Below are 21,761 nucleotides of genomic sequence, written 5' to 3'. Positions count from 1 at the left end.
TCTTCCATTACTTGTACACTCTGTTATTAGTAAGTTGATTGACCAATAAAATAGTGAGACTGTGATGAAACGACCTAGTTTAGTCCATAGTTTGTACAGTAAAAAAAATTACGAACAGACAAGATGACGTGTCCTGCTGCTTTAAGAATAATTCAAACTGAATTGAAATTAGAAACAGAAATCTGAATAGTTAATGAACTTTAAAACGTCTCGGTCAAAACCTTTCCTTAATCCCTCGGACACTTTTCACCCTTTCTGCGTATGCTCCAAAACTTAGATCATAAATGAAAAGCACTTCGAATTGCAAATGAATCATTCGAGTTGGAAATATATTTATTTCTGGTGATATAAGTAAATTAAATCAAATGTAAAACAAGTTGCATGCTTAATGTTCGTGCAAACAATGCTCTGATCAATGTAGTAATCCTGTTAACTATGAACATGTTTTCTTGACTGAACTCGTGTTTTTTTCTCGTGAACTCAGAAGCATTGCGTTAACTCATTCTGTAGTAACCAAAGTTTCTCTGCGTAGCTGAAGGTCGGGTGAGTGCATAAATAGAAATTGCATATTTACAAAAGAGAGTGGCTGAGTTTTGAAAATTATTAATATTTCCTTTTCTACAAGTTGCACATTAAAAAACAAATCGGAACAACATTTCAGTAATAAAACTTGTAGCTATTGTTCAATTGGTTTAACCTTTAGAACGTTATTCTTAACTGACTTTGTTTTCGTTCCTCTGCTTTATCCCTTTCAACTCACGATTGACCAATCACTTTGCAGTCACGATCTTGTTTTTACCACGTGAGAATTAATGGGATTTTTTTTTCGTATACTAATCTGGATCCATAAATAAAAAAGACACACCAGTAGACTACATTGAGTAAAATGAACGATAGAGGAAACGCCACGCGTGATATTTTGTCAATCAGGTTTGCTCTTTCTTTTCTTCTGTGTGCTGATGAAGCGAGGGTTTTGAGTCTGTGATCTTTAGGCACTTGTCCATCTTCCTACACAAACAAGAAAGGGGAGTGACAATTTAAGCTTCACGAAAAAAAAAAAAAAAAACAATTTTAGTCTTTTTTTGTTGTTGTTGTTCTTACAACTAAGGCTTGAAGAAATAACAACATCTTACAACTAAGGCTTAAAGAAATAACAACATCTTACAACTGAGGCTTGAAGAAATAACAACATCTTACAACTAAGGCTTAAAGAAATAACAACATCTTACAACTGAGGCTTGAAGAAATAACAACATCTTACAACTAAGGCTGAAAGAAATAACAACATCTTACAACTAAGGCTTGAAGAAATAACAACATCTTACAACTAAGGCTTAAAGAAATAACACCATCTTACAACTGAGGCTTGAAGAAATAACATCTTACAACTGAGGCTTGAAGAAATAACAACATCTTACAACTGAGGCTTGAATAAGTAACATCTTACAACTGAGGCTTGAAGAAATAACAACATCTTTCAACTAAGGCTTGAAGAAATAGCAACATCTTACAACAAAGGCTTGAAGAAATAACAACATCTTGTAATTTAAAATTCAATTGATTTTAATTTAAATGTAAAAAAAGTGTTTCAACTTACGGCTTCTCCAGCAGGTAAAACCACAGTCTTCAGTCCTTTCTTACTTGTCTGTTCATCATATTCTCCTAATAAAATGCTCACTAGCGCGTATTCCATTAAAGATGCGAATACAAATACGGTGCACGAAGACATAAATATGTCAATGGCTTTGATGTAAGAAACAGGCGGAAGTGACTTCTGCGACTGCGCATGCTGCGTAGACAAAGTCAAAAGGCTTGTGACGCAGAGAGTCACACGTGCAGGAACAGCCTCTGGTCTGATCCAAAAAGAGATCCAAGACATGATGACAATCAAGCACGTGGGAATGTACGTGTGGAACATGTAGTAACCCAGGCGTCGTTTCAGTTTGAAAATGACTTGAATACAAGTGAAGTTTCCTATTTAATTATATAAAGAAAGACGAAATTAAAATATTTTCCGTAAGTCTCTGAAGAGAAGTAAACTCTTAAGAGATTCTTTTGCTGCCAAAGTAGGCTTACTTGTACACAGAATATACAAACGATCTTATATTTATCTTATATTTCACAGCCAGATTTAAAGACGTTTTAACCACTAATTAACAAAGGTTTTTATTAACTGTTAATACTCAGTTACTTTTTATACTATTATTCATATCTTATCAAGATACATTCATAAACATTTTAATAAAGAACTGGAGTTCTGATGAGGTTTCTACCGTTGTGGCTATAGTTGACAAGCACCGAAACTGATATTCAAGTTTCAGTTTTCTGTCAAATTTCAATAAGTGTCGTGCATAATAATCATAATTCGTATCTATTTTTATTCTATTTCCATTATAATTGCACAGTATTTGAGCTGATGTTTGTACGTTACAAACTAGGTTTTGAAATATCGTTCTATTGAATTCCAGTTTGCGGTTTATATTAACTTGACATTTGACCCACAGAGACAAACAACAAAAAAGAATTACAATTGTGCTATACTAATGTATGGACTTGTATATTATTATTAAATGAATTACTTTTCTTGTTCATTCTCCTGTTTTGGAGAATGGATAATTGTTTTTTTTTTGTTTATTTGTTTGTTTCCGATTAAGCACAAAGCTACACAATGTGCTATCTGTGCTCTGCTGTACGAGCCGGCAGACATGCTGCTGTTAATCATGCTAAAATGTTTACACATTTATAATATTTGTAAAATATCTTCGTTCCTAACTGCTACGTTTATAACATCATGAATTATATGTGCACAGAAAGTTCCTTTCATCCACCTAAGATAATGAGAATGACTTGCTCTTCTAGAAACAAATGCTTAGTTCTTTAAAGTTCCATAAACTGTTTCTTTATTAAATCAGCGTATATGTGAATGCTATTAACCCCTTTGTAATGGAGACAAATATTATTGAAGTGTCCGTAACATATTTAGACCCACTTTATGAGAAGTGTATCTTCATAGAAATGTTTACCAATAGTAATTATAGACTAAGCTGAAACAAATGTTACAGATATGTAAGTTTTACCGAGAGCCTCAAATACTACGGATACACAAGTTTTACAAAATGACAAGTTTTATCGAGAGTCCAAAATACTGTGGATATACAATTTTAACCGAGAGCTCAAAATGCTAAGGACATATAAGTTTTATCGATAACCCCAAACGTTACAGATGTATAAGTCTTACCGAGACCCTCAGTTGCTACGGATATACAAGTTTTACTGACAGCTCATTTGTTAGCAGTGTTATTAGGTGTTTTACGTCTCAGTAAATGTATTGACTGAGAAGATGTAATTCGAACCTTTAAATAATAATCGTAATCGTATTACAAAACGTATTTCAGTTTAATCCATGATTTTGACAAGCGGTATTAATTTCTAAAACCTGTAAAATTAGGTTCGAGTTTAACAACCATACAGACCTTTAATACATTTCTTATCGCCAGACTGGAACAGCAAAGTGTTAGGTAAAGTAATGTTAACACTATAACCAGTGGTTCTAATTCAAAGTACCTGTAGAATAAACTTGGGTGCAGTCCTCTAGTCGCTTGTCGATTAGAATATGTTGCGGTAATTCGATTAAATCTTCAACGACTAGTGGCGTTTCCGGTTCCCAGTCAAACACTAGGTCATCAGTAGTGTATGATACTAGTCGAAATATAAATAAATCACAAAATTAGTACAACACAAACACAAAGTTGTTTAGTAATACGTCAATAGAAACAATGGAATCTCTGTTTATAGCGTATAGAAAAACACACGAAGGCATCCATCATAATGATACTTACTTACAGATAGAAATAGCGAAACCGCCTGGTGTGATTATAAGCATGAATATAAATACTCGAACTGTTTGGTGTAAGAGATACAGCTATAGAAATATTCAAGTTGGTGAGGAGAGAATGTTTAAGTGGTAAATACCACGGGAATTTCACACCTATTTCATGTGAAAATGTGACACACCTATTTCATGTGAAAATTAAGCGAATTTCATGTGAAAATTAAGCGAACATAGTGATATTTTAATCAATAACTAGTTGTCATGCAATCAATCAGAATGTTTCACTCATACACAAGTGTAAGTCATATAACATTATAGATAGTCGAAAGCCACATGCAAACCAAACCTTTGAAGAGGGCATATGAAAACTAGTGTTGTTAATAACAGAAATGGCAGAGGTATAAAACCAAAACGCTCCAAAAATGATGGTAGTTATATGAAGATGTGTTCTTTACGAGATGGATAACCGTCAAGTAAACTGGCTAACTTGGCTTGGACTACAAAGTGTCCCTATACGAAAATTATTAAGCTTGTAAAGGTTTATGTTAAGCCCACGAAGTGGTAACTTTGGTTAAGTTGAGTGTTACCATGGAAACTAGTTGTAAAGCTTTGCGTGAATAAAATGCAAAATATTAAGGAGCTTGGACAACTTATATACGTTTTTCTTTTGTCTAAGTTGTTGATTGTGTTTGTGTTTCCATAATTGTTTCCGTTACTCTGTCAAACCTAGTTAGAACGCTCGACCAAAAAATCTGCGGATCGCGGGATCAAAACTCGCTGTTGTATGTGTTTGCTCTTTCAGCTGTAGGATTATTATAATGTTTCAGTCAATCCCACTACTAGTAGAGAGTGCGTATTGTTGGTCAGTTACCTTCCCTCTGGTCTATCTCTAAAATTAAGGACAGCTAACCCAGAGAGACCTCGAGTGGCTTTGTGGAAAATTTAACAAAACGAACAGCATTTGTGTGCCTACAGAAACAATGGAGTTAGGTGGTACAATGATTTTTTTTACATTTTTTGTAAATGTTAAAACAAACTTAAAATTTCATTTATATTGATTGATTAAGAGCCAATATAATAAATTGGATGTGATTGTTCACATGGTATCAATACTCACTAACAAAGAATTAAAACTGAATCTGTTAACTTATAAGTTCGTTTATAAACGTGTATATATATATTAGTCTCTTTATGGCCTAATTGTATACATTAAGTGCTCGAAAAAGTCTAAATATTGAGTTTGAATTTTGCACAAAGTTAGTTGTTATAGATCAGGGGGAAGGCAACTAGTCAACACCACACATAGGCCGAAACATGGACAACTCTTTACCAACGAATACTGGGATTAATTATCACATTATAACGCCCCCACAGCTAAAAGGAAGAGCATATTCCTTGTGGATAAATATAAGGAAAGAACAAATAGTATCTAGTCTAAACTGGATTATTTATCAGTAATCTTAATTTTGTTTTCCATCATAGAACATTTTGAATAAATTAGAACATTATAAATGTGTGTGTTCTTCTGGGTTCATATTCATCTAAATTAAAAAAAAAAAAAACATTAGTAGAAGAAAATGGACATATAATTTATCACTGGCATATATTTACATTCTTCGTTGTAAAATATTAGTCACATTGTATAAAATGACACTTAGCCAGCACCCCAATGGCTCAGCGGTATGTCTGTGGATTTCCAACGCTACAAACCTGATTTCGATACCCGTAATGGGCAGAGCACAGAGAGCTCAGTGTGTAGCTTTGTGCTTTATTCAAAACGACCTTTATGTTTGATTGTATATTAAAAACGCATTATATTAGTTAATATGCTAAAATAAGAATAATTTTACAATTAAAACAGATTATTTGTAATTATACAAAAAAGATACACAATTTTCTACTTCTTCTCACCACGGGTATCGAAACTCGCATTCTCGTGTCGTAAATGGGCAGACGTATCGCTTTTTCACCGGGGAGCGTTTTGAAATAGATCATAATATGGAAGCAACTAGTAGTTGAGAGTATAAACAGGTGAGAATATGGTATACTGGAATCGGTGAATAAAAATAAGTGAAAAATCGTCCATGTTTCTAATATAAGTAACATTGTACATAACGAGTATTATGTTTTTATTCACGTCGTAACTGACATACATTAACAAAAAAAAAAGATACCATTAAATGACAAATATTTTATCTTACGAGTAGAAACTAAAACGATATAAATAAATCATGTTGTTTTAAACACAAAGCTAAGTAATACATTAAGACTTCTGTTACTTACGACTTTCAATTTTCATAGCACAAGTCTGAGTGTCATGAGGATAAGTTTCAAAAGTCATAGCGCAAGATAAAAGAAGCGTAAGTCTGAAAATAAGATAAGATTATTTCGATTATGCAAGCGCATTGAAAGTGAAACATGAAGTTTAATTTTTTTTATCATCCACAACCTTAAATCGTGTTTGTTTGTTTTCTGAAATGAATGAGAAGTTACACTTTGAGGGATTACAGAGGATGGCTCATATCTGATGATAGGATTATGGAATTCTGGTTTTTCTTCAGATTTTACTGATGAAGATTTAAACAGTAGCTGATAGATAAAAATCAGTATCAAACAAGTTGAGTCTGTTAATGAAAGACCGAAACTTTAAAGAATGATTGGCCGAGATACTATTTCCCTGCTGGTTTTGAAGTGTTTTTTTTATATAGTTTTAGTTTAGTGGATGGGACACCCTAGATGAACCAATAGGTCCCTTGCTTTCACTAAATATTAAGTCATTATGTACCACATTAGGCTCAGCATGTCCATGTGTTTGGGTTCTCGACTCCTAATCTCGGGGTCGCGGACTCGATACCCTATCACACCAAACATGCTCGTTCTTTCAGCCGTGGGAGCGTTATGAAATGATGGTCAATCCTTGTATTCCATGGCAAAAGAGTAGCTCAAGAGTCGGGAGTTGGTGGTGGCGATTAGCTGCCTTCCCTCTAGTCATACATTGCTAAATTAGGAACGGCTAGCGCAGATAGCCCTCGTGTAGCTTTGCGGGAAATTAAAAAATGAGCAAACAATGATCAATCTATTCAATTCTGTATATAAAAGAGGGACACTTATTAGATAGTTCATGTTTTAATAGAATAACAAGCATCGCTGATGGTAATCCTAAAAAGCATTTTGTGTGTGTTGAGAGATTCATCAGAGATTTGATATTTGATTTTTTTCGGGTATTAGAACAAAGCTACTTAGAGGCTATCTGCACTAGCCGTCTTTAATTTTGAACTAATAGAAAGTCAAACTGTCAAGAACACCCAGCTTTTTTTAGATGGCTTTTAGATTAATTTTGTTTCACCAAATAATGGGTTTGATTATTACACTTATAATAAACCCGTTGTCTCAAAGTGCAGAGAGTGGCTATTATTATTTTTTTTGCAGTAACGAACCGGAATGTTGAACCCAATGGTCCATAGTCCAAAAGAGTAGCAACTGAGTCATCCTCAATTCTACATTTGAGGATTGCGAAATATTTACAGTTACTTAGCATAATATTAATTTAACCTTTGAACATTTAAAATCAAGGTTTATTACCACAACTATGGTCGTCAATTGTGTAGATTTGGGCTTAACAACATCCAAACTCGCAGAAAGAATTTCTTTACACTTATTTTAAATAATTCGTACTTTTGTATCGTTGGAATACAATAACGACGGATTCGTTGAACAGGGAGTTTCGAGCTTCTTGCTCGGTGTAAGCGTACTTAAGCCTAAACGTAACTAGATAATATTAATACATCGGTGGGACAGCGGTAAGTCTCTGGACTTTCAACAATAAAAGTTGGGTGATCATGGCAGATAGTCCAATATGGCTTTCCCCTAAAACAAAGGAATTTAACAAAATATTAAAGACAGATATCAACTTAAGAGCCAGTACTTAAAACCAGCCCAGTGTTTGGGAAACTGTTATAGTAAAGTTGTTAAGAGCAATCATTTCTACTCTGCTTTTGAGTTTGAAAGATCTTTATATTTAGTCCTAGCAGACGTACTTTTTCAACGTATAAAAAGGACACAGTGACCAATGGGGGCAACATAGAACAGTCTAAGCCAAACGCCGACCACTTACGTCATTTCTCTGAGCTCTTAAGAGTATGTGGCAGGTATGATGAAAATCGCTCAAACGGTTCGTCAGTTATAAGCACGCGCACAATTCACGCACACGTACTTTTACACTCACGAATCCTCACTAAAAAACAATAAATTCGTTTGTCAAATAATTGTTTAGTTTTAAATACGACGATATTTCATGTCGTCTTATTATAAATAGTAAAGAAACTACAAATAACTACTTACTTTACCATGTAAAGAATGGTTTTATCACTGTATAACCAGATGTAGTGATTGGGGATGGTCATTTCTTGGAATGTCACCTTTTTAGCGTTCTTGAAGAACGAGTCTGGTCTCCACATTTGTTTTAACCAACTTACAGGCAGAAGACGGTAATATGTAGTCATGTTTTCTGGTAGTCTTAGTCGGTAGTCCTTCCAACTCTGGGACATAAAAATATCTGCTACGTATGTCTGGAAAAATAAATTAGTACTGTTACATATAAAGTTACTAATTTGACAACAAATGTTTTCACGGCGGAGAAATGAATTCCGAATTTTAGCATTGTAAATCCGTTAAGCTACTGAATACCCACCGGGAAAAAAGATATTAAGTGATATAAATTCCAATATATGATTATATATATATAATGTTCCTCTTGGTTGATATTTAAAGATTCGACATTCTTTTGAAACAAGGGGATGAATATAGAAGTGCTAATAGCTGAGTCACTAAGGTAAAACTGTATTTTAGTTGATTGTCACTAAGATAAAACTGTATTTTAGTTGTTTGTTACTAAGGTAATACTGTATTCTAGTTGATTGTCACTAAGGTAAAACTGTATTCTAGTTGTTTGTCACAAAGGTAAAACTGTATTTTAGTTGATTGTCACTAAGGTAGTACTGTATTCTAGTTGATTGTCACTAAAGTAATACTGTATTCTAGTTGATTGTCACTAAGGTAAAACTGTATTCTAGTTGATTGTCACTAAGGTAATACTGTATTCTAGTTGATTGTCACTAAGGTAAAACTGTATTCTAGTTGATTGTCACTAAGGTAAAACTATATTTTAGTTGATTGTCACTAAGGTAAAACTGTATTTTAGTTGTTTGTCACCAAGGTAAAACTGTATTCTAGTTGATTGTCACTAAGGTAAAACTGTATTTTAGTTGATTGTCACCAAGGTAATACTGTATTCTGGTTGATTGTCACTAAGGTAAAACTGTATTTTAGTTGTTTGTCGCTAAGGTAAAACTGTATTTTAGTTGTTTGTCACTAAGGTAGTACTGTATTCTAGTTGATTGTCACTCAGGTAAAACTGTATTTTAGTTGTTTGTCACCAAGGTAATACTGTATTCTAGTTGATTGTCACTAAGGTAAAACTGTATTTTAGTTGTTTGTCACCAAGGTAATACTGTATTCTGGTTGATTGTGACTAAGGTACAACTGTATTTTAGTTGATTGTCACTAAGGTAAAACTGTATTTTAGTTGATTGTCACTAAGGTAGTACTGTATTTTAGTTGATTGTCACTAAGGTAGTACTGTATTTTAGTTGATTGTCACTAAGGTAGTACTGTATTCTAGTTGTTTGTCGCTAAGGTAAAACTGTATTTTAGTTGTTTGTCACCAAGGTAAAACTGTATTTTAGTTGTTTGTCACCAAGGTAAAACTGTATTTTAGTTGTTTGTCACCAAGGTAAAACTGTATTTTAGTTGATTGTCACTGAGGTAATACTGTATTCTAGTTGCTTGTTACTAAGGTAGTACTGTATTTTAGTTGTTCGTGACTAAGGTAAAACTGTATTCTAGTTGTTTGTCACTAAAGTAAAACTAGTCTAGTTGTTGACATAATTTGGAAAATAAACAAAAACACGTTATTTATTGCTTGGAAACTCTCTAGTTCAACTGCATTCATGTCAATTTTATTTTTAGTTCAGGTGTATGTAGGTCAGTTTTGTTTGTAGTTCAGGTGTATGTAGATCAGTTTTGTTTGTAGTTCAGGTGTATGTAGATCAGTTTTGTTTGTAGTTCAGGTGTATGGAAATCAGTTTTGTCAGTAGTTCAGGTGTATGTAAGTCAGTTTTGTCAGTAGTTCAGGTGTATGGAAATCAGTTTTGTTAGTAGTTCAGGTGTATGTATGTCAGTTTTGTTTGTAGTTCAGGTGTATGTAGATCAGTTTTGTTTGTAGTTCAGGTGTATGGAAATCAGTTTTGTCAGTAGTTCAGGTGTATGTAAGTCAGTTTGTCAGTAGTTCAGGTGTATGGAAGTCAGTTTTATTTGTACTTCAGGTGTATGTAGATCAGTTTTGTTTGTAGTTCAGATGTATGTAGATCAGTTTTGTTTGTAGTTCAGGTGTATGTAAGTCAGTTTTGTCAGTAGTTCAGGTGTATGTAAGTCAGTTTTGTATGTAGTTCAGGTGTATGGAAATCAGTTTTGTCAGTAGTTCAGGTGTATGTAAGTCAGTTTTGTCAGTAGTTCAGGTGTATGTAGATCAGTTTTGTTTGTAGTTCAGGTGTATGGAAATCAGTTTTGTCAGTAGTTCAGGTGTATGTAAGTCAGTTTTGTCAGTAGTTCAGGTGTATGTAAGTCAGTTTTGTATGTAATTCAGGTGTATGGAAATCAGTTTTGTTTGTAGTTCAGGTTTTTTTAAATCAGTTTTGTTAGTAGTTCAGGTGTATGTAGATAAGTTTTGTTTGTAGTTCAGGTGTATGGAAATCAGTTTTGTCAGTAGTTCAGGTGTATGTAAGTCAGTTTTGTCAGTAGTTCAGGTGTATGTAGATCAGTTTTGTTTGTAGTTCCAGGTGTATGGAAACCAGTTTCGTCAGTAGTTCAGGTGTATGTAAGTCAGTTTTGTCAGTAGTTCAGGTGTATGTAGATAAGTTTTGTTTGTAGTTCAGGTGTATCTAGATAAGTTTTGTTTGTAGTTCCAGGTGTATGGAAATCAGTTTTGTCAGTAGTTCAGGTGTATGTAAGTCAGTTTTGTCAGTAGTTCAGGTGTATGTAGATCAGTTTTGTTTGTAGTTCAGGTGTATGTAAGTCAGTTTTGTCAGTAGTTCAGGTGTATGTAAGTCAGTTTTGTTAGTAGTTCAGGTGTATGTAAGTCAGTTTTGTCAGTAGTTCAGGTGTATGTAAGTCAGTTTTGTTAGTAGCTCAGGTGTATGTAAGTCAGTTTTGTATGTAGTTCAGGTGTATGTAGATCAGTTTTGTTTGTAGTTCAGGTGTATGGAAATCAGTTTTGTCAGTAGTTCAGGTGTATGTAAGTCAGTTTTGTCAGTAGTTCAGGTGTATGTAAGTCAGTTTTGTATGTAGTTCAGGTGTATGTAAGTCAGTTTTTCATAATTCAGCTGTACTTAAATCATATTTTTTTTCGCACATTTATATGTGACCCCGTGTTACCTCTAGAATAGCTGCACGTGATCTTACGTTGTTTATTTAGTTTTCAGAGTCACATGAAGATTCTTTATTTAATCTTTTTTTTCGGAATTTCATTATATTTTTCATCATTCAATTGAAATTTATATACTTTCGTTTCTAGTTCAAAGAGCGCAATATACATTTGATTCAAGAGTATTTTCAGTTAAATAATTTGATTAATAGAGTGTGGAACATGGTGCCATTCACGTCACGAGACCGTCATTGTTAAAGCATGCTACGGTTCACATCGTTATCCCTTATCCTTACGCTTTGCGCTGCAATTTTAAGATTCTTTGCTCGAGATGAAAAGCATTCTTGTAACAAAAGGTTTGCGAGCAAAACGTTATAAAATTCAATTTTCGGGACCCAAGCCAGATATTAGTTGTATTTTTCCAAAATTACTCGTTTTTTTTCCGGTATTTTTCACGTTTTGAAAACAAACTGCAGAACGAAATGTTAAGTTATTGTTCTACAATTGTGTAGATTATTTTCTATGGCGTTTTAGTGCCTTCTATATATATATATATCCTGGTGAGATATCTTCAATTAATAATTTAACGATTGTTGTTCTGTATTCTGTAATAATAAAGCAACGAAACACTTCCGTTTTAATTTTACATTTTCTAAGAAATTTTGTATGTATGTTATTTAAACATTAAGGTGCTTGTGTATGTTATTTAAACATTAAGGTGTTTTTTGTGTATGTTATTTGTACATTAAGGTGTTTTGTATGTTATTTAAACATTAAGGTGTTTGTGTATGTTATTTAAACATTAAGGTGTTTGTGTATATTATTTATACATTGAGGTGCTTGTGTATGTTATTTAAACATTAAAGTGCTTGTTATGTTATTTATACATTGAGGTGCTTGTGTATGTTATTTGTACATTAAGGTGTTTGTGTATGATATTTAAACACTAAGGTGTTTGTGTATGTTATTTGTACATTAAGGTTTTTTGTATGTTATTTAAACATTAAGGTGTTTGTGTATGTTTTTAAACATTAAGGTGTTTGTCTGTTTATTGCTATTTTTAGAATTTTACAACTTATCTGGAATCACTAAATCAATTTATTGGGCCAATATTTAAATAAAGCCATCCAATAAATCACTTTTTCCTATTAATCACTAAAGATTTGCACTGACCTTTATGAACCTAATGAGTGATTCATTTACCAAACATTTTCTAGGTATTAATCGAACTCACGTACTAGCTATCCTTCTGCTTATGTAAAGTTATACTCAATCAATAGATAAATAAATCAACTGATCAGTATCTACACATGATCGATCGATTTTTCCCTGTATATTTTCGTATTCCTAATTATCGATTCTGTCACGAAACACACATATTAGTTCACTTATCTGTCCTTCTGTCAACTAATTCAATCGCACTTTAAAAGGATCAAACATATATCTCTTCCCCTCACTTTCCTCTGCTAAATAAAAGTCCAACATTCTTTACACGAAGCTCTGTGTATTTTCCATCTTTATCTATCAGTACCCGCACGGATAACTAGTTGTTTTTCTACCTGTCTCTTTGCTATTGGAAACAATGAAGGATAAAGAAATATATGTTATGTCACTCAACGATTAGACCATAAATCCTCTAGTCCGCTCTGAGTAATTACAGATGTTCTCGTTTGTTACTAAGCAGAAAGCTGAGCAAATGACTATCTGTGCTCTGCTCACTACGTGTATCGAAACCCAGTTTCTAACAGCGTATATTCGCAGACGTTCCGCTGTGCTGTTGGAGAGCTAATTGGAGACACGTGGACATCTCTCACAAACAAATAAACGACTGTTCTACATTTGATTGGCTTCGAATACTCTATTATTATGTATCGTATGAGTTTTTACATTTATGTAAATGATCCTATATGAACAAGTTTGTACATTTATGTAGGTGGTTCTATATGAATGAGTTTTTACATTTATGTAAATGATCCTATATGAACAAGTTTGTACATTTATGTAGGTGGTTCTATATGAATGAGTTTGCACATTTATGTAAGCGGTTCTATATGAATGAGTTTGTACATTTATGTAAGCGGTTCTATATGAATGAGTTTGTACATTTATGTAAGCGGTTCTGTATGAATGAGTTTGTACATTTATGTAAGCGGTTCTATATGAATGAGTTTGTACATTTATGTAAGCGGTTTTATATGAATGAGTTTGTACATTTATGTAAGCGGTTCTATATGAATGAGTTTGTACATTTATGTAGGTGGTTCTGTATGAATGAGTTTGTACATTTATTTAGGTGGTTCTGTATGAATGAGTTTGTACATTTATTTAGGTGGTTCTGTATGAATGAGTTTGTACATTTATTTAGGTGGTTCTGTATGAATGAGTTTGTACATTTATGTAAGCGGTTCTATATGAATGAGTTTGTACATTTTTGTAAGCGGTTTTATATGAATGAGTTTGTACATTTATGTAAGCGGTTCTATATGAAAGAGTTTGTACATTTATGTAGGTGGTTCTGTATGAATGAGTTTGTACATTTATGTAAGTGGTTCTATATGAATGAGTTTGTACATTTATGTAGGTGGTTCTGTATGAATGAGTTTGTACATTTATGTAGGTGGTTCTGTATGAATGAGTTTGTACATTTATGTAAGTGGTTCTATATGAATGAGTTTGTACATTTATGTAAGTGGTTTTATATGAATGAGTTTGTACATTTATGTAAGTGGTTCTATATGAATGAGTTTGTACATTTATGTAAGTAGTTCTATATGAATGAGTTTGTACATTTATGTAAGTAGTTCTATATGACACATTCTTTAAATAGGTTAGAAATAAAGGTCATTCAATAATGTGTCGTTTGTTTTGCAAGTATAATTATTTCCTTATTTTATTACAACGGATTGATGTATATATATCTAGAGAGAAGACATCGCAAAAATTAGAAACCCATAAAATATTTTAAACAGACACTTTTACGAAAATATTTAACGCGTTTTTTTACGACTGTGATATTTTCTAGTTAATCTTACTAAAGTGACATAGAGCTCAAATATCTCCAGCACTTACAAAAAGAAAAAAAGTTAACATTTTTCAAACTTAACCGAATAAAGTAACAAAACTTAGATCATGTTTGGAATACCAAGTTCTTTTTAAGTAGGTTTAATTTTCCCACAATATTTGAGAACTATTTAGAAAGCGGTAGTGTTTTGTTTAAATTGGCTTTTTATCAATATATTATTTTACTTTCTTAACCAGTTTCCACACTATTAGTACTTAACACGTTTTACTACATTCGAATTATAATATAAAACTTACCATAGAGCCTTCGTCGATCGAATCTAAATTTAAAACCCAAACATGAAAGCGTACGACCGTAGGTTCGCCTGAATAAGTAAGAAATATTTACACATCAGCTCAAAAATAACTTAGTTTAGTTAAAATAAAATTTCTAATAATCACAGAAAAAATATGCAATATATGTTTTATTTAAAGTTACTCATTATAAACACGTGTATTTTAAAGTATTTTTATGATATAGTTTTAAAACTAACATGATTAATTTTAATTCTGGTTATGAAGTTAGCGCACAGGATCACCTACAAAACTTTGAATCTTTTGAGACGAGACCCAAAATATTAAGTCTAATTTTAAACTGTACTTTACATCTTTTCTCAAAAGCTAACTTCTTTTAATAATATTAATTCATTATCATAATTTATTTTGAAAAAAATAATAAACGAATAATTAGAGGTTTCTTTAGCTTTTTTAATAATAATTCATTATCATAATTTATTTGAGAAAAAAATAATAAATGAACAATCAGAAGTTTCTTTTAATTTCAATTAACTAAATTAGTGTACTAAATTAGTTTATGAGATCGTAAACTTCACACAAATCATCTGAAAAAACAACACACACACACATACGAAATATTATATAGCGAAATTGATTTTTCTTTGAAGATAGAAAAACAAAAACTCGAAACATTTCAGGTAAAAACGACGAATTCTATCCTGTACAGAAAAATAAAAAAATAGGTTTTATGAGAAAAAAAACGTTATTTTTGTATAAGGGGTCGTCTATCTTAAACCTTCTACATGTCAAAAACATTATCAAGGGTAGTCAGATATAAAACAATCTTTTCTGCTGTGTTCATTTTTTGAAAAATATCAATCAATAAATCCCAGAACGTACACAATGTGAGAAGTTGAAACATGTACTTTTACCATTCGTATTGTTTTTTGTCTGTATTTCCCATAAAAAGTTTAGATCTTAGAGTAAGCTGGAAAATTAACAAACTTAATTTAAAATTATATATATATATGTATATATATACAAACATTTTGGTGCTTCAAATATTTAATTTTCTAAATTAAACACCAGGTTATTAAATATAAGGTGGTGTGAAAGGCTAACATCCAGATAAACGTTAACCCTAAATGCACTTAAAAGTGATAGGTTTTTTAATGATACCAACTCAACCTGAAATTCATTCATAAAATGTCACATAAATAGTTCTTATTAAGATTTTTTTATTAAAACAGTAAGGCTGATCTAAATCTTTGTTTAGATTATTATTATTGGATCCATTTACAAAACCAATTTTTTTCAATATTACTTCTATATTTATAGTAGAGGCTAGGAAAAATAAACTTAAAATGTGGTTTATTATGTCTCTAATTTTACTTTCGTTAACAGTAGGGAGAATATGAAGTAAGACGGGTTTTTTAACTTTGAATAGGATTTTCGTCAAGTTAAGACAAGTGTTGTTGAAAACGAAAAGTTTAAGAACTAAGCCTGTTTTATTACAAATGCCATTAGTAATGAAAGACGAACGGGACATACATTTTTTTTTAAATATTGAACAAAAAGGACGTCTTGTGCTTGGAAATCGTTTAGAATATTGAATATAATGTTAAAAAAATGAAATTGAGAAAACAAAAAAGTCGAAAACTGAAGCCGCACTTTGATCATTCACGTTCGAATTCGTCCACCTGTCTGTTTGTGCACGAGGTTACGCAAACAATAATTACACAATATTTACTCTAGAAGCCGTAAGGGCGTTATATAGTGACGGTCAATCCCACTATTCGTTGGAAATAAAAGTAGCCCAAGAGTTGGCGGTTGGTGGTGATGACTAGCTGTCTTCCCTCTAGTCTCACACTGCTAAATTTAGGACGGCTAGCGCAGATAGCCCTCGAGCAGCTTTGCGCGAAATTCAAACCAAACCAATTGTTTACTCTAGATAGTAGCACGCCGTAACTCTTAATATGCAGGGGTGGCCCTTTTACTATAGAGATGATTATTACGTTGTCAGTTTAGTGTTGCAATTTAAAGCTAACTTAAATTACCTAAATGATCGAACCACCTTATGTATTATTGGGATCACAGCCGAAAATGTTGATAAAAGTTATGACACCCAAAGGATGAAACAAGTCATTCTTATCTTCACAGATGATAATGTGGTTATAGAATATTTAATTAACTATACTTATTACCAACGCTTCCATTGATTGTTCTGTGAAGTATCCACACAGTTCTTTTATACAGAAGAGAGCTAAAATTTCTATTTCAATTAAACTTCGAGTTTCAGCTGACGTTAAAGCTGACCTTTTTTTTTGTAAAACAAAAGCATAATCACCTAAAACCCGATTTTGAGGTTTACTGAATCTCCACCTGGTAGTTCATATTTATAACGTGAGAAAAAAATTAAAAGTTTTTGCAAGATGGCGACCTAGTAGTTAGCGTGCTGGACTGTGGATCCGAGTTTCCACTGTTCCCATCATTTTGTTACAAAATTAGCAGTAAGTGGGTTATAAGAGTGACGGTCAAAACATGTAACTTAATTAGAGTAATTCATAATTGTAATTGACCTCTGACAAGTTACCAACAGCTTTGAACAAGTGGCGCAGACAAACCAAAATGTGTTATGACATCTCAGTTTGTTTTATCTACTGTTTAATAACGACCTTGTGTTATGACATCTCAGTTTGTTTTACCTAATGTTTAATAACGGCCTCAGAAACTGACTAAATGTCTCAGTTTTTAATAATTGGAATGCAAATTTAGTTGTTTTTTTTACTTTAGAAAATATTAAAAGCTTACTACTCTATCCATAGCTGAAATGAGTGCTAAACTTGTCACCTTTATTCATTTTATAATCTGAAATTAATGCTGGTGACTTGGTTTGTTCTGAATTTCTCGCGAAGCAACACGAGAGCTATCTGCGCCAGCTGTCCCTAATTTAGCAGTGTAAGATTAGTCATCACTATCTACCGCCAACTCTTGGGCTACTCTTTTATAAACTAATAGTTGGACTGACTAAACATTATAAAGCCCATACGGCTGAAAGAGAGAGCATGTTTGGTGTGAAGGGGAATCGAACCCGTGACCCTCACATTGAGAGTCGAGTGCCCTAACTCCACCTGGTTTTACCAAGACGATAGTAATTTGCATAATAATATTTTATCAAAGTTTACAATCTGTCTGAGTTTTGGGAATTCATTTTGAAAATCGTGCTTGTGAGAAAATAATGAAATTTTTTTTGTTTATATGTTTTGTTATAAGGCAACTCAGCTGCGTAAAAGTACTGGCACTTGAAGACGCTAAAGGTATTTATATAATAAGATGTAAAACTGTTTTCACGTTTTGTTCACCCGCGTATTTTTCATTAGGTTGAAAATATTAGAGCCAAGTTACAAAGTGAATTCCAGTGAAAGATTTAACTTTTTAATAACTGGACTGCTTCCACAATTCTGATTTATTTTAACGGAGTAAAAAAGCAATCAACGTTTTACATCAGCAGCATATCTTATTGACGTCACTGTAGGTATCACCTATTACTATGAGGTCCGCGTTTTATAACGGAGGAGTACAAAATAAATTGTGATTTAAGTTCTGAACCATTAGTTTAACTACAGTTTTTTGTTCATAAATCATATTTTCTGGCAGTCACCATAATTATCAACAAAACTGTACGGAATTACATATCTCTCAAATTATTTTTTCTTAAAGTTATAATTATGACAGGATATAATTATCAGTAACGCTGAGAGTTTTAATAACAGAGGTACCCTAGCAACTATGCAAATGGTAGAAACTTTCGTTGCAAATTAGGTCAATGCATATTAGCGTTGTTTCACTCATGCCGGTGGCCCGGCATGGCCAGGTGGGTTAATGCACTCGATTCGTAACCCGACGGTCGCGGGTTCGAATCCCCCGTCACACCAAACATTCTCGCCCTTTGAGCTGTAGGGGCGTTATAATGTGACGGTCAGTCCCACTATTCATCTGTAAAAGAGTAGCCTGAGAGTTGGCGATTGGTGATGATAACTAGCTGCCTTCTCTCTAGTCTTACAGTGCTAAATTAGGGAAGGTTAGTGCAGATAGCCCTCGTGTAGCTTTACGCGAAATTTAAGAGCAAACAAATTATTTATATTGTTCTAATGTTAAAAAATGAGCATTACTTGTTATGAATGTTAAGGTTGAAATGTTTCCTTCATAATTTTAAAATGTAGTGAAGTAGAATTTGACGTGTTTTAAACTTCTAGAGTCAATGATATATTTTAATAGTAATTATTTCAGCAAACGTAACAGGATATAACGTCTTTACTGTATGTTATTATCATGTTAACAGTTATTAAAGGATAGAGTTAGGGTAGTTTCGCTCAAAGTTTTATTTTTTTTAAACTATCTCCACTCACTGTAGACCTGGCCCAGCATGGCCAGGTGATTAAGGCACTTGACTCATAATATGAGGGTCGTGGGTTCGAATCCCATCACACCAAACATGTTCGCCCTTTCAGCCTTGGGGGCGTTATAAAGTGACGGTCAATCACATCATTCGTTGATAAAAGAGAAGCCCAAGAATTGGCGGTGGGTGATGATGACTAGCTGCCTTCCCTCCAGTCCTACACTGCAAAATTAAGGACGGCTAGTGCAGATAGCACTTGCGTAGCTTTGCGCAATATTTAAACCAAACCACTGTAGGGCACAGGTTAGAATCTCGGAATAATATTAACTTTTCATGAACACAAACTCAATATTCTACAGATATAAATGTTGTTCACGGTCAACAAGTGTGATGCACTGATTATTTTCGATAATTATTGCATTTTTTTATTGTTTTACAAATTACTAAAATCGTTAAGACAAATTAGTGCCGTATTCCCAACGAAACGCTGTTCTTTAGGTTGCCAAATAAGTACATAATATCACAAATTAATATCTGCTCTAGCGATGCTAGAATTTTAATCAAAATTTAATTAATTTCTCAACGTTACGTATGTGACTGTATGAATGTGATAGAAGTAACACAACTGAATAGAAATCGCACATACGTAATTCATTAAGACTCTAATTACATAGTAAACTCTCCTGTTACGAAGGTCTGGTACGTTACCCAAACACTGAATATATTTTTATTTATATTCTAATAAGAAGTTTAGTTTATTAATAGTTAGTTTTCCCCCCACATTGAGATATGGAATACTTAGTATCAAATAAGATATATTATTTAGTCACATTGTACGCAGGAGCACACTCATAAAGAGAACATTCTTGTCCATAATATTGCTCTAATATTAATTTCGTCAATATGGCGTACAGTTTCCACTTACCGTTTTCCTTAGGCGGCTGTAGACTGTCGTAGTCTCGTGGATTCTTGGGAAGTATGTTATCAAATTCTAGAACCTCTTGTCTACGAAGACAGTAAAACTGTAGATTTAATAATTTATATCTCATGATAAATATTCTGAACTAACATAATGGAAAGACGATGTTTTTAAGGTGTCCCAAAGTAAACAGTAAATCTCTAAATGTGTTAAAAAAAAGTAAACACCTTTTAACAACTGTTCTTATCTTTTAAATTGGTTCGGCATGGCTAGGTGGGTAAGAAGTTCGACTTATAATCTGAGGGTCCCGCGTTCAAATCCCCGTCGCACCAAACATGCTTGCCCTTTTAGTCGTGGGGGCATTATAATGTGATGGTTAGTTGCACTATTCGTTTGTAAAAGAGTAATACAAGAGGCGGCGGTGGGTGGTGATAACTAGCTGCCTACCCTCTAGTTTTACACTGCTAAATTAAGGACGGCTAGCGCAGATAGCCCTTGTGTAGCTTTGCGCGAAATGTGAAACAAACAAACAAACACGAAATTCGATGTCCCGCTGTGTAGATTTGCGCTAAAACCAAACACACACAGTAAGCGGCACTAGTGGGAATAGACCATTGATATAATTTTACGTTCATTAAAAATTTACCTCATGTTCAACGATAATGTTTTATTTTTCAAAATAAAACTGAGGTGAAATAAAAAGTTTCCAATTTGGATCAGTAAAAACACGTTTATATTAAAGCGTGTTACCTCAGTAAAATAATGTGTTATATAGGTTTCTGTACAGCAGACTCTGTATCTCTATGAATAACTCATGTAATAAAAAATAACACTGTACAATGGGTTATGTGATGTGCTAACATCACGGATCGACCTCATGGTTACAAAACTCTCAAGTGGGCCTTTGAGTCACTGGTTTGGGAATTCGCGTAATGGGAAGACGTTCATTGTAGGAATAGAGTGTGGTAAAACCAGGAAGCTTTTTAACCAAGTATATTATACTGTATAACTTGAGAAGAAGAGGTTCTAACTTTAGTCTAGCTTTGTTTTTTGTTAAGCACAAAGTTACAGAATGGCTCTCTGTGCTATTTTCATCAAAGGTATCGAAACCCAGATTTTATCACTATAAGCTTTAAGACTTACCGCTGATTTACATTATTATGTGATGATTATAACATAATAATAAGAAAAAGGAAACAGCATAGTTTTGCAACTATTTTCGTATCATTTTACATTATCAGGAAAGATCACAAAACTGTTTTGGGCACGAAAAATGAAAATTTGTGAAATTAATACACATACAAATAGAACTCTGAAGTACAAAAACCACAAATTGACATAATTTCATTTTGTTCGTTATGCACAGAGTATAAGGAGCATTGTCAAAAATTGGAAATCATTCTGAGAAACTAATTTGAAACGACTTACGAAATATCACAAAAATATTTGAAATTAATAAATTAATTAATAAATTAATTAAAAAAGAAACAAGAGCCAACCTTGAGATCTTGAGACAGTAAAGGAAGATGTAGGTGGAAATGGTCGTACGAAATGTCTGCATTATTTTGTTTGCTCAAAACGCAACAAAAATCTGTAAGAAAAAGATAATTTTAATTTTGTGCTTTGTACATCTAGAGAAATTCCAAGTTATTTTTAGAACATTTTACTTTAGAAAGAGATCATGGACTCTTATAGCTAAATTTTCGTTCTCGGACAGAGGTTTTGTGTGTGTGTTTTTTCTTATAGCAAAGTCACATGGGGCTATCTGCTGAGTCCACCGAGGGGAATCGAACCCCTGATTGTAGCGTTGTAAATCCGTAGACGTTACCGCTGC

The 21,761-nt window shown here is 33.1% G+C and overlaps 1 protein-coding gene across 1 annotated transcript; it reads right to left on the bottom strand.

Annotated features, from left to right (window-relative positions):
• Positions 1 to 649: 649 nt before the first annotated feature.
• On the bottom strand, positions 650 to 21,518 carry LOC143258099 (glycine receptor subunit alpha-3-like). The gene is made up of 8 exons (XM_076517117.1): positions 21,427 to 21,518; positions 19,934 to 20,013; positions 14,631 to 14,698; positions 8,174 to 8,400; positions 6,116 to 6,198; positions 3,565 to 3,699; positions 1,598 to 1,974; positions 650 to 1,008 (listed from the first exon to the last, which is right to left on the bottom strand). Exons 1-8 carry the CDS (start codon positions 21,486 to 21,488, stop codon positions 796 to 798), a joined length of 1,245 nt encoding a protein of 414 aa, XP_076373232.1. The 5' UTR covers positions 21,489 to 21,518; the 3' UTR covers positions 650 to 795.
• Between the last annotated feature and the right edge of the window lie 243 nt (positions 21,519 to 21,761).

The sequence above is a fragment of the Tachypleus tridentatus genome, chromosome 7 (assembly GCF_004210375.1).
Source record: "Tachypleus tridentatus isolate NWPU-2018 chromosome 7, ASM421037v1, whole genome shotgun sequence".
Taxonomy (NCBI): Eukaryota; Metazoa; Arthropoda; class Merostomata; order Xiphosura; family Limulidae; genus Tachypleus; species Tachypleus tridentatus.
This window is presented reverse-complemented; position numbering and strand designations above follow the sequence as displayed.

Excerpts from the sequence above, each read along its gene's own strand:
- LOC143258099 (XM_076517117.1), bottom strand. The coding sequence starts at position 21,488 with ATGCAGACATTTCGTACGACCATTTCCACCTACATCTTCCTTTACTGT. Across the intron at positions 20,014-21,426 it reads TACTGTCTCAAGATCTCAAG|ACAAGAGGTTCTAGAATTTG; the intron begins GTTGGCTCTTGT and ends CTGTCTTCGTAG. Across the intron at positions 8,401-14,630 it reads CGATCGACGAAGGCTCTATG|ACATACGTAGCAGATATTTT; the intron begins GTAAGTTTTATA and ends TTATTTTTCCAG.